Raw genomic sequence first — 13,378 nt, 5'->3', positions numbered from 1 at the left:
TCCAGCTTCTTTTTGTGTGTGTGCAGGTGCTAGGTTTTTATTCTAAATGCAGTTCATCTTAACAGAGCAGTTTTCTAATAGGCTCTAAATGGAATCATTAATGTATTGTGCTTTTCAGCCATTCAGCTTTGGGTGGTTTCTGCATTAATTACCATTTTTATCCCACAGCAACGTTACTCTGGTTTGTCCACATTCACTGACCACATAATATTAGATATAGAACATCTTGAAAGCATTATTTATTGAGTCCTTAAAGATTCAGGAAACTGGGTTAGTGTGAGGGGAGGAATAGTGGATGCTTGTRAAAGGATTAGATCCTTCACTTCCTGGGATGATCTTTAATTTCATTTTTAAAAGACCCTTTCAGTCTCGGTCATTCCTTTGATTCTAGTCCAGATGACTTTATATGGTAAAAATGTATTGTTTTCATAGCCTGGATGAAATGAGTTTTAGGGTTTCAGCCCACTTCTTGCCTGATCAGGCTGTTGCTTTTCAAATAACTGGTTGTAGTCACCTGAATTCGGCAGTCTGGGCGTCGGGCACGGCTGCCCTTGTGCCCTCACCGTTAGAGGTGGTCTGTCTAGAGTAGTGTCGTGCCTGTCGGGAAGGGGTGAGGGACTGTTCCGAGAGCTTCATTCTCCAGTGTCATAAAATCTAGAATGTTTCCCTGCCTTTAGGTGTTTCAAACTTGCCTACTACTGAGGTCTGTACTTGTTACTTATTTTAGGCTTTGTTTTTCTGGCTTAAGATCAATGTGTCTTGTTTTTGATTTCACTTTTAGAAGTGCCTAACATTTTCCTGAAAACTATATTGCAATCTCTTTCTTTGCGAAGAAAAAGAAAGGAAGTTTTCTTTTAACACCTTGCCAGCGTAGACAAAAAAGAGCAGGTTTCTATATCAGATGAGTAAATTTCTATAAATCAGCCTAACCCTTACTTTCTTGTCTTAGGGGCTTGCATCTCTGCTCATACTTGCTCATCTGAATGATTCCAGTTCAGTATACCAATCACATGACTGAAAAAAAATACCTGAAAAGTAAATAGCTGTTTCTTCATTTGCTGCTTTTATCTGATTTTAGAGGGTTGGCCCTGCAATTTCTATGGTAGCTTTGTTTAAGAGTGAGTAAAGTTGATTGAGTTGTTAGCAGGGTTAATAACTGGTTGTGACTTTCTCGAGCAGAAATGCGTTCAGAAAGTCTTGAATTAATGCGAGACTTCCATTTAGAGAGCAACCTATAGCTGCAATCAAGCGCTAGGAAGTTAATAGGTAACATATACATTTGAGCACAAGCTGCGGTACTAGGAATTTATAAATGTAGGGCTGCCCACAAATTACAGCCTGCGAGCTGATGGCTTACAAGAGGTTACTGCACATACTAAGTAACCGTGACTCAAACGGGAGTCTCAGAGGATCTCAGATGCTGACATATCCTACAGATTGGGCATGACAGGTCTTCTCGTGGTCCTTCCTCCTCCCTTACTGGCAGTGTTTACTTGGATGACTTATCTTCTTTTTTTTCTAGCATCCTTATAGGATTGTTTTGTCTGTGGAAAAAGATAGTATTAGGCCTCAGCTGAATGTATTCTTAGCAGCTGGAAGGAGGCAAGCTGGCACCGTGTAACCAAGCAGCTGCTCCTGACGCAGGACACAGTCTCCGGGCGCTTCCGGTGCTGCGCGATCCCTGCTTCGGGGACTGCCCCAGCCGTGCGGGAGGAGGGCAGCGAGTGGTCGCATTCCCAGGGTGGATATCGCTCTCCAAGGCAGCTGTGGATTGTCCTCGCTGTCGCCATGACCATTGCCGGGTGCTRCATTCGTCCCCCAACCGTGCAGTGGGGTAGGAGACGCACCGTGGCACAGCYCTTCTGTTTGCATCTCTTCTCGATGGTCCTGCCGATGATGAAATCCCTTACTTTCTTTACATCCATCTCCCACTTTCTAAGCTGAGTAGAGCTGCCTCCTGTGCAGACTCCTGTTGGCAAAGTCTGAGATTTTTAAATATTTGCCTGTCCAAAAAATGTTGCATTTTCAGCACTGTACGGTTGCATACCTATGAACTAGTTTTCAGTAGCCTTTGAATGACCGTTCATTTTCCCCAGGTATAAAATAGTGCGTGTTCACCTTCCTTGGCTGTTGTGCCGCTTGTCTGCGATCCCATCTTGATGAGTCGCACCTAGAAAACAATGTGTGCATAACTTGTTGTTACAGACTCCTCCTGGCTCCCAGTGGGGCAAAATTCTTAATAATAATAGGTTTAGCATGTGGCCCGGTACCTTTTCGGTATCCTTGGGATAGCATTGTTCAGAGGAAGCCTTGCCTGTGTTTGAATAGCACTCAGGGTGCCAGGAGGAAGACTGGAGGAAAAGGAAACGGGGGAGCTGCTGCTTCGTCTCGCATTCACATCAGATGACAGGAAGTGGAAATTGAGGTTGGCTGCAGTGATCTGTGGAGCCACATCTGTGCGAGTAGCTCAAAGCTCTGGATAACCCAAATTGTTGCCATAGTAAAGCTTTTTACACATGTTCGCACCTTTTTTTTGCCTTTTTTTTTTTTTTTTCTTAAAGGCTTCAGGTTTTCCATGACAGGTCTTCCTTCAATTCTGAAGTCCTCTTTGCTTGGAGAACTACTTGCTGAATTACTGTTAATGCCCCCACTGTATTAACAATAACAAGTCCTAATCGGAGCCTGAARGTTTTATTTATATGAAACTTCAGTTTTAAGCTATTCCATGTACAATAGATGACTTGCAGTTGTAGAAATTGTGTATACGGTTTAAAAATTGTTGCATCATCTAGAATCTAAAGATTCTAAATAGCGTAAACGCTACATAGATTGCTTCTAGACTTTTTAAATGAAATTTATTTTAAAGGAATGACTATCACTCTTCTGCCAAGGAAGTAAAATAAATATTATTTGAATGCAGAGATTCTCAGAAGAAAAACAGTGTTCCTTTTGGCGTGGTAGCTGCAGATTTTTTTTGTTGTTGCTAAACGAATATAATGAGAATCATCATTGCCCTTCCATTGACTCTGTAATTGCCACAGGGGAAGAACAACGTTCTAGTGTCAAGGACTTTATTTTCATACTGCTGAAATTGCAAGTTGCTTTTGGTAGCAATATCTTTTTAGAAACAAATCTGAGGTGCACTTACGTATTTTGGAGGCTCTGAGAGTTCAACATGTGCGATTTTATATGTATAATATATACATCACACATGTCCAAAGCTGATGTTTTAACATGTACCTCTGTGTCTGCTTGTAGGCAGTTTGAGGAGTAGTGGTGAAAGTTGGCTTACTGTGTAACCGGCTCCTTCGCCTCCTCTCTTGTATTCCTGTCTCTTGCCTTCTGAACAGGGACTGAGGGTTCGTAGGACTCTGGAATACCATAACACTTCAGTGCTTCATCTCTATCCTGAAGGATGTAGGAAGCCTTCCATAATCAATTACAATGTGTTTATTCCCCTGGGCAATAACTTGGCCTTTCTGCATTGCTGGTCTGAACGCTTGCTGCACCTTCACCTCTTTAAAAGTGCATATCCTGAATGTCCACCGTGAGCCATCCTGTGAGATGACTCACATTCCTGGAACTTTCTTGCCTGCCTCCTGAAGCTTAACAAAGAGCTATCACCCGCTTCAAACATCCTACCAGGCTTTATTAGGGAAAAATGTCATCTGCCCTTCCCAATTGGACCCTCACTAAAGTTCCCTGATGCTTTGGATGTCTTGGGACATTACCGATTCTTCATTTTTGGACAGGCATGCTGTTTTGTTTTGTTTTTTCCCCAGTGCCTGGTGGTCTGTGTGCACTCCAGTAATCCTGCTGAGCTTTCAAAGCTCTGAGTGTTCATCCCGTTCTGCAAGCTGGAAATCGGGCTGAGAGGCTAAGTGGCTTCCTAAAGCTGTACAGCTAATCAGGAGGAGAAGTCAGGAGTCCTAAAATGCCTTTCTAAACCCTTAGGCAATACTTGAACTCTGGGGATGGGGTCAGCCAGCGAAATACTGATACGTTTAACTTTCCTTCTAAGTCAGCTAGTGTTGTTAAACATTTTGATCCAGGGAACCAAAAAAGCTGCACAAAGAACTTCCAGAATTCGATGTGGCCTGTACAACAAATGTGCTCCTTGTTTTATGTTGCTCAGTGCACTACATACTAAGACAAATTCACTTTGGTTTTCCCTGTTTTATTAGAAATGGTACACTTCCCACTGGAGAGCAGGAAGATAATAGGCTAAATAAGTGTTTGACTTTGGGCATGTCGCTGAAGTGCTGCTTGAGCCAGAAGCACTGTTAGATTTTTGCCAGGGCGATGCTGAGGCCCGTCTGCTTGTGCRGGGGGAGGAGACGGAGCTTTAGGCAGTCACAGGGCTAGAGAAGGGGAACATTTAAGGTTTTAAGAGGTGTGATTGAGAAAGGCAAGAGGCAAAGTCCTCCCAAACCCCTGGGGAGGCATTGCATAATTGTCCAAATGCCAACTATTAATAGATCTTCTCCTCTGTGCCCTTCAGCTGGCACTGCTGAGAGCAAAGCTCTGTGCCGTGAGGTTTTAGAGCAGTCACGGATTCGGGGCACCTCAGGCTGTGGATGCTGAAGGGTTGCTGTAGGGAGCACGCAGCTCTGCGGGTATTTGAGAACACGGGTGACAGAAAACTGCTTATGTGACTGAACGTGAAACGTGGTGGTGGGTGTTCTCCTCTCAATCTGCTTGCTTCCGAAGTAGTGTAAGGTGCCATTAATGCCTTCTCTCCTCTTCAGATACCACCTTCTCAAACTCCTTCAGAAGTTTGGCAAAGTAAAGCAATTTGACTTTCTCTTTCACAAGTCTGGTGCTCTGGAGGGGCAGCCGAGGGGTTACTGTTTTGTGAACTTTGAAACCAAACAGGTATGTTGCTTTTAATCTAAAATTCTGATTTATATGTCTGGCTGCTTCTTTCCCTGTCTTATTTATGTCAACTTAAAGATAAAACAGGAAGAGATGACTTAAATATTTTGTCTATACAAGCAGCCCTACTCTACCAGCTCCACTCTGAGACAGCTCCTGGAAGTAGCAATAGTGATTTCCTCTATCCTGTGCTGTCTTTTCCTGAATCCTGTTTTCTGATGCTAATTAAAAAGGGCCAGTTCTCAGCCCCATTTTGTTAGGGAGCTGGTTGGCTCCATGAGCACACAAACACCAACCTGTGTTGCTGCCAGATGCGCAGCATGGTACATCTGTTGGATCCTGGACCGAACTGCCCCTGCCTGCCCTTTTGGGGGTTCTAGCTCTTGCTACAAATCAGAGTTTGAAGTCGTGCTGATCTGTAGCATCAGAGCTGGACTTCTTTTGTCAAAATTCTGCTAAATTGCTTGAAAGCTATAAAGAACAGTGTATTTGGAGATCACCTGTGGTTGTGTGCCTTCATCTCTTGCTGGGAATTGATGACAAGGTTGTAGGCAGAGCACTGGCACAGTGTAGTTCAATCCCCTTGCTGCTCTAGAAGCTATCCTGGAACTGTTACTCATACCAAGGTGGAACAGTACTGCGACGTAACTGCTGTGAATCAGGTTATAGGGGAGTGTCCCAAAACTGAGATTCCACTGCTGAGTCTAGATCAGTACCAGTGTGTGTTAGCAGGATCCGGAATAACTGCAGCTGGGTGTTAATGAGACATGTAATCACCGTAATGAATCACAGCATTTTCTAGAGAAACGCCTGTAGCAGAAATCTCCCCTGGAATGCTGTTCCAGTGCTCTCTGTGTTTGGTCCTTCCAAAACTCCTGATCATCTTCCCCACTTCCTCTCCACAACAAATGAAAGAATCTACCTGGTTAGTTTATAAAAAGTCCAGCGATTCAGGTGGGTGTTGGAGTCTCCAGAGATATTCCTGGATTGGGATAGAATGGGATAAACTTTCAGTGCTGTCAGTTAACTGTACTTACACAAGACTGACTTACAAGGAAAAAAGGGTCTTTCGATCTCGGATGGATTTGACTGAAGACTTAGTTTTGTTTATTGAACCGTCTTCCTGTGCAGGAAGCAGAAAAGGCGATCCAATGTCTCAATGGGAAGCTGGCCCTTTCCAAGAAACTGGTGGTGCGGTGGGCGCATGCACAGGTCAAGGTAAGCTCGTTGTTATGTTTTTAAATGTGCAAAGCTAAAAATATGTTAATATCAAGGACCAATTCTTATCAATGGTGTCTTAGCCTGGCAAGATAAACTTCAGTCTGTTCTAGGAAACAACTCTCATGGAAATAATTTTAACAGTCTGACTTCTTTCATATACCTAAACTGTGCTGGATTAGCTATGGATAAAAATAGACCATTTAAACTGGTGTTCTTTGTAAAGGAGTTTCTAATCAGAGCTGTATGAACAAACTACTTCTATAATTGTCCAAATTCCAACTTTTCCCAAACTTGGTGATTGGCTAAAAGTTCCCTTCCTGATATTGCTCCCTTTGTGGATAGGAGATGCATTGAAATTCCCAGTTACTGAGTACTTTGTTCCACTTCTGAAAGCACTTATGTGGTAGCAGCTCTAATTACGTCTGGCTTTCAAAGCAACATATTTCATGTCTAAAATAAATATATTTTTATTGCTTTATTGCATAAGCTGTCAAGTTATTTTTTATGTTAATTTAAGCAGTACCATCTTATGTTTTAATTACTTTGAAATCCTGTCTTGTCTCTCCTACAGTTATTTACTATCTGGTACTTGGTAAAGCAAATTATCTTCAGAAATTTTCTTTTCAGGGAACTGGATTGTGGGGGGAGCTGCGTGCTGCTATTTACCTTTGGGTAGTTTGCTTTTAACTTGTATTGATTATCCTATATGCAGCTTTCTATCCTTATCAAGTATACTGGTGTATTTGTTTTGGATGCTAAAGAAACGGGTACCTTTGTTAAAGGAGACCATGTTGTTTTAATTATTGGCTTCAAGGGCTCCAGGCTCTTGTCAGCACATCCAAACTTGTGTAAATCCAGTCTCCATTTTCTTGAGTTCTGTAACTATTAGAGTGCCACGTGCTTCCGGATGCCTGAAGAATGATCAGGCCATAAAAGGAGTTTCAGCCGGAGGAGCGAGCGGAGTTCGGCAGGGTAGCCCAGTGCTTAGCCGTCCAGGGTATGGCAAAGAACGTGCATAAATATACATTCAGTTTGCATGGCGTTTTCTAATGTGTGAATGGAAAGATTTAACCATGCAAAACTTTGGCTTATTGTAACACGTGTTTATTTTAGGCGATACCAGTACCATGCTTAAGCAGTTTTAAGATGAGCAGCCAAGGCTTACCAGACGCTGTCAATTTGAGCAGCTCTGCTGAAAAACAAACCTGATCTTGTGCCAAGCGAAACAAGGAAGCAGAACACTGCGAATAGCTCAGGAGGCCCGTTGCCCACAGAGAAGACAGACCCACAAGCTGCTTTCTATAGAAAGGGGATGGTTCCTAACTGCTCTTCAATGCGGTTTTTTTTTCCAGCACTGCACAATTCTGTTCAGTTGTGTACTTGGGTTACCTTCTGACTCTGCACAATGTGTGTATAAAGGCTATAGCAATGCAGTGGAGTAATGGCCTTAAATTTTAACATCTTTGCTTTGTGCCTTAGAGAGAGGGGCATAGGAAGCGATAACATGGGGTAAGGCTTAAGGATCTGTAGTACAGTGTGTGTAAGTATGCAGAGGCAGAGTCTACGTTCCGTATTGGCACTAAACAAATATCATGGTTAGGATTCGTTTCAGTGTATGGCTACCAAAATCTTTCTTAGCAAAAGCTTCACAAAATATGAGGCGACTTTAATCCAAATTTAAAGTGCATCTGTTGGCAAATATTTCTTTGTTTGTAATTCCGGTTTACTTTAATACCTGGTCTCTTACTTGCAGAGATATGATCATAATAAAAATGAGAAGATTCTTCCAATCAGTCTGGAGCCGTCTTCCAGCACGGACCCACCCCAGTCTAACCTAAGGTAGGAGACTGGGCAGGTGAGGTGTGACCAAATGGTGGAGGTGGCAGGCAATGAACTTCTTGGATTTCAATAAAATCTAGAGCTGGCATTATCTGTGTGCTAAAAATCTAAAACCACCTTTACTGCCACTTTAAAAGGGCAGCATGCTGCAAAGTAACTCATTTGATGTGGGATGCTTTTGAGACTTGATATATGTTTTCTGACATGTCAAACTGTGGGAGCACTTAAAGGAAAAGAGGTAAGATGAGGAAYTGGGAACGTGCAAGACTGCAGCTCGTTTGGCCGAATGTGCTGTATGCTGCTTCGCAGGAGCTCCAGTAAGAGCTTCTGCCTCTGGTTCCCAGCACTTGTGGCAGAAGCATTGCAACAGACCGACTAGGGAGGCAGTAATCTCAACACGTGTCTAAAAACACATCCCTACCTCTCATGCGATCTACAGCTTTAAAATAGCCTGAGTTAGGAAAATAAGTCTTCTCCCCATCTATCTGAAAGCACCGATTCAGAAAGTTACTAGCCAGTTCTTAACAGACATGCTGGACTATAAGAGACTGAGATTCACACTTTCTTATAGGAAAGGTAGATAATTCTACTGAACATCCCAGACTAAGCAGAAATCTGTAATGTGGTATTTCACTCTACTAATTTGATTAAGCAAAGCGCTTATGAGTGAAGATGTCTTTGATAATAGTAAAACCTTAAGACAGATTCACAGTAATACTTCATATTAAACTAAAAGCATTTTGCCAGTGTTAAGGCCAGAAAGACTTGTTCTGTGTGGGATTTGGTTAAATTTCCCAACCCCTTTGTTTACCTGAACCACGTATCCCTGGTTGTTGCAAGGGTATGTGAATTTTCTCTGCATTCAGTCAGTGGAATGCTATGAGGAAGCAGGACCAGGGAAAATTAATTTGCCTGTGGATAAAATGAGCTTGAAATTCAGAAGTGACACTGACAGTAGGAAAGTAATGAGCGGAGAGACTTGAGTCTCGTATCGTTAGCTCCATCACTGGCACAAAGGAGTTGTTTCAGTGAGGATGGATGTTGTAAGAATCTGTACCGGAGAAGGGAATGTTCCTCAGTCCATGCCCATTAGAGGGTTGTTAATAACAAAAGTCCTAGGAATTTGGGGTGTAACCTAGGATAGCTTCTCCCTTTGGGATAAACTCTGGTAATGTTGAAATAATGTTTCTTCCTGACCTAATTAGAGTCTGGGGTTTTCCCATCCTGAGCAGTGTTGCAGCTCGGAGGAAGTCTGGCTTTCATTTCTCTGCTGTTTCCAGCAGCCTAGTCTGAGCTGCACTCTGCTGCACATGCTCAGACCTCCTTAAATTRCATCACTTTACATGAAGTAGGAAGCCTTTTAGTGTGCTCATCTGGCTCAGTCCTCAAGAAAGTGCTGAGTAGCTGCAAGGACCATTATTTTGTGGTGCTGTGATAGATCGTGGAGGACCTTTCCTAAGCAAAGGATTCAAGGAGGATTCACTGAGGATTCAAGTGAAATAGTGTGGGCCTTAAGCAGAAGATTCCTGCTTCCCAACTTTATACTGTTCATGAAGGTAGTGACAGGGGCTGCCTAGCCACTCCTGGTGTAACTGAGTATTCAGATGCCAAAAAATCCCTCTGGACTGCTGTACTCTTTGTTTACATGCTAGGAACAAGCTCAATTTCTCTTCTTTTTCTTTCCAGCGTCAGTGCAAAGATAAAGGCCATTGAAGCCAAGCTGAAAATGATGGCAGAAAATCCAGATGCCGAATTTCCAGCAACACCTGTTTATTCTTACTTCAAACCACCAGATAAGAAAAGGACTACTCCTTATTCCAGAGCTGCCTGGAAATCTAGAAGATGATGCTTATGAATGGATATGGTAGCAAGAAACACTGCTTTATATACCTGGAATCCTCCAACGCTTTTGTACTTTGTATAGTGAGAAGGAAACTGCCACCTGAGCACTGTATCACTGTATATGGCACAGTGTTTTATGACRCCTTAGGTGGTCTGCTGAATACTCCTTATTGCCAGTGTAGCTTCACAGCTGAACGCTGTCCAGAAAAGTAGGTTCTGTTCAAAGCCTGTGATGAACACCCAGACAACCTCTTGTTCGTGTGCATTCAGTAGCAAGACTAGAAACAGTAACCAGTGTATGGAGTAAAGCACATCCAAAATGTTCTGTTCAACTGATTACTTTTTAAAGTATTTTTAAACAAAGGGTATTCCACTTCGTGTTTTTTTAATGGAGGGAAAGCACTTGGTGTGAGTGACATTCTGTAGTTACCATGGAAAACACTTTTCATCTCAATAAAACTCATTTTAAATAGATTTTGCAAAAGTTCTAGCAGCTGTGCTTTTGCAGTATTTATATGCACTGAAGCAAATTCATTTTGCGTTTTGATCTGCTTGCTTTAAGATGAAGGTGGTCATGACACAACACAGGTATTTTCATTTAGGCTGTAGGTGTGTGCCTCCGTGTCGGAATCGGTGACTTTACGCACCACTGAGGTCTGTGCTGTGCTGTAGGCTCCCGAGTGCAGCAGTGGCATTTCTAGTGTTCCCATTCAATAACCCCCTTTAGTGGTAGTTCTTCATAAACCAGATGTGACAGCGTGAGAATAACATTGCCGCTTCAAAGACATCTGTCAGGCACATGACCTCCGCGTTTGCCCACCAACCAGTCCGACTTCTGTTTTTTGCTGGCTGGTAAAGATGGTTGATTATGTCTCTTGGTGTAACGTGGCTGGCGCAAGTGTTTGTGGTGAAATGGTGCTGCTGTACGATGGAGGATTATCTGTAGAAGGTGTTTAACTTACAAGTCTAATGGGTAGCGTTTTGCTTAAATCACCTGATACGCAGCACACTCTTCTCCCCAAACGTTCTCTGCAAGATTGAAAGATCTGGGGAAAGGCCGTCGCCTGGCAGCCTGTTCTCCTGTGTGCGCATAGCGCTGGTGACTGCGTGCGAGAGGGATGCTGGGGAACGTGTGCGCTCGGGTACAGCGGATATGGTTCTGATTTTTGCCAATGTCCCGTTTATCACTTGAGTCCTTTCAGTAGTGAGTCTTCACCTCACCAGTTGCTCTCGAGTTGCTTCACCCACGTGATGAACAGTGGTCTCGGAGAAGAGGAGAATGTAATATTTAAGCAGYCCCGGGTTTCTCTACGCGGATGTTGCTCACTTCTTAGCAAAGTAGGGTTTGTGTTCCCGGGGCGATGCGCCTGTCTTACAGCGCAGAGCTCGCTTCCCGCTTCCGAGCCAAACACCTAGAATCGAGCTGTGCGCATGTACGATGGATGGATTGTTAAAAGCCTGAATTGCTTAAAAGTAGGTCTCTCGCTGTTGAATATTTACTTTCTAATTTTCTTTGGATACCTGGCTAAAGAGAAAAGTTGTATCCTTTGGAATTTGTAYCCCTGTGAATGACAATTACACCCATTTACATTCCTCTGTGAACAGCCTGTGTGTTGTTGTTCTTATGTGGTCTAACATTTGTAGTCTTTGGGATTTGTATCTGCTTTGTTTAAAAMAACTGTTGTTCCTATTGCCAATAGAAATTTAGAAAATATCTGAATTCAGGTCAGGCGCATGGTTGTGTTCCCTTCAGAAACATACTTTGATATTTATTTGTACTTAAATACAATTTGTTGAAATTCTTATGGCTCTAAATAAATGTTTAAAATGCATTTTTTTCCTCCAGGAAAGTGAGGGTGATAAGCAGGAAGTGAGGGGTGGTAAATGCTTGGCATGAGCCGAGGTCCGCTGATGGAGATCTGTGTACAATAGCGGTAGTCTTCTGCACTGCCCCGTCGCTAACAGAAGTGCCTTGTGTATCTTTTGGCCAGACTCGGACCTGGGCGAGCTTTATTGCAGGTCCGTGTTTGTGTCCGTCACTGCCGTTACCACCAGCCTGGCAGGCATTCGTGCTGCTTGCGCTTCCCAGGAATGCTGTGGTCTCCCGGAAGGCCCCGAGCCCCTTCGGCAGCGGGCTGCCATTAGCACAGCAAAACCGGGGAGCTTCTGACACTGGATCTGGGAGGAGGTAAATACTCGGTAATGTGCTTCATGCGGGTCGGCACTGGGGCTTTACRTATCGACCATCACAAAATATCTTTGAAAAGCACCTGGAAGCTTTGCATCCTGCACCTCTGGTGGAGGACGTGGCGCGCTCTGCAGCTGTGAGTATGGAGATGTGCGGTCTGGTCGTGGGGGGAGAAGGGGGCTTTGCCCTCGGCTTGTGTGAGGGTGGCCGTTCCTTACGTTGGGTGCATGCTCCTGTCCATCAGGGGTCTTTCCCGGACCACCGTGTTTCCAGGGAATCCCTGGTGACAAGGTGGGGGGACCAAGGACAGTGTTCGTGGTGTCTACGGTTTGCTGTTTTTCTCAAGCTGTCAGTGATCTCTGTGCCTATGGCGAGACTCTCAGCTAGGACAGATCCAAAGTGCGCTTTTTCCCTAAAGGAGCGTATGAAATTCCTACCCCAAAATCTCAGGCTGCTGCCTGCTTTGCTCATGGAGGCAGCCTGCTCGCAGATCCTTGCGCGCACCCCGGCTTCGGTGGGAGGGAGCACGGGGGGATGGAGTTGGCATTAATCTCTGGCAAGCCGGGTTCACCCTCCCGAAGCAAGGCGCGATGTGTTCCCCACCGTGCCACCCCCAGGTGGGCAGGTGCCTGACGCGGGCTGCTGCCACCTCCCTGCCTTCAGGGGCAGCGAGAGCGAGCAGCCCTGCGGCCCTGCGAGGAAGGTTTGACCCAGGGCCAGGCAGCGGCTGGACCGGAGTTCCCCCATTCCCAGGTCAGAGCGGGCTTGGCCAGCCCACGCCGCCTCCCGTTTATGAGCCTCCAAAGAGCCGCCAGTGTCACGCTCCCGTGGTGTGTGGTGGCTGTCGCAACCCTGCATCGTTCCTGCGTACAAACAAAACCCTTTTTGCCTTGTTCCGGCCGGCGCTGTGTAGGGGGCAGACGGCTTTCACTGCTCTGTCCGTGATAACTCCTACGTGCTTTTCCTGGAGCGCTAGCGGCTCGTTCAGAGCCCGGCAATACGGGCGAGCGGTTTAAATTGTTTTTCAGCGTTGCTCCTCGGCACTTGTCTGTGCTCCCGCTGCTGCTCCGGCTTCCCTGCACGCCGCTCCGCAGAGGCCGGCGATGGAGGGGAGGATACGCTGGCAGGCCTTAGCCTGAATTTCTGGGGCTTTGCTTGGGCTTTCTTACAACCTCAATGTTTAAACCTAATGTCTCGTATTTATTCTAAAATGGCTTTCATCTGATTTCCCTCTCGGTTAACAATTTAGCTGTCAAAATCAATAAGGGCGAGTATCCATCCCCAGCCTCCATCAGCTCACGTTACGGCCCGGCAATTACTCCATGGCGGAGCGGCTGCTGGGGCTTTGCCGGGGAATTATCAGGTTACTAATGAAGCCCGGGCGCAGCCGGGCGGCCCGGCCCCGCGGCGGCG

At 44.9% G+C, this 13,378-nt stretch overlaps 2 protein-coding genes across 2 annotated transcripts in view; both read left to right on the top strand.

Annotated features, from left to right (window-relative positions):
- The first annotated feature begins 2,940 nt into the window (after positions 1–2,940).
- On the top strand, positions 2,941–11,379 carry RBM18 (RNA binding motif protein 18). Its single transcript, XM_026062216.1, has 4 exons — positions 2,941–4,875; positions 6,007–6,093; positions 7,850–7,935; positions 9,622–11,379. Exons 1-4 carry the CDS (start codon positions 4,729–4,731, stop codon positions 9,779–9,781), a joined length of 480 nt encoding a protein of 159 aa, XP_025918001.1. The 5' UTR covers positions 2,941–4,728; the 3' UTR covers positions 9,782–11,379.
- Positions 11,139–13,378, top strand: part of LHX6 (LIM homeobox 6) — a 16,629-nt gene continuing 14,389 nt past the window's right edge. The window contains exon 1 of the mRNA XM_026062082.1: positions 11,139–11,210. Coding sequence (XP_025917867.1) covers positions 11,139–11,210 — 72 coding nt within the window. The remainder of the gene's footprint in view (positions 11,211–13,378) is intronic.

Source organism: Apteryx rowi, unplaced genomic scaffold (assembly GCF_003343035.1).
Source record: "Apteryx rowi isolate R43461 unplaced genomic scaffold, aptRow1 scaffold_19, whole genome shotgun sequence".
NCBI lineage: Eukaryota > Metazoa > Chordata > Aves > Apterygiformes > Apterygidae > Apteryx > Apteryx rowi.
This window is presented reverse-complemented; position numbering and strand designations above follow the sequence as displayed.

What these genes read in the sequence shown, in the direction of transcription:
- RBM18 (XM_026062216.1), top strand. Translation starts at nt 4,729, where the DNA reads ATGCCTTCTCTCCTCTTCAGATACCACCTTCTCAAACTCCTTCAGAAG. An exon ending in GGGCGCATGCACAGGTCAAG is followed by an intron (nt 6,094 to 7,849) that starts GTAAGCTCGTTG and finishes TCTTACTTGCAG; the next exon opens with AGATATGATCATAATAAAAA. An exon ending in CCACCCCAGTCTAACCTAAG is followed by an intron (nt 7,936 to 9,621) that starts GTAGGAGACTGG and finishes TTTTCTTTCCAG; the next exon opens with CGTCAGTGCAAAGATAAAGG.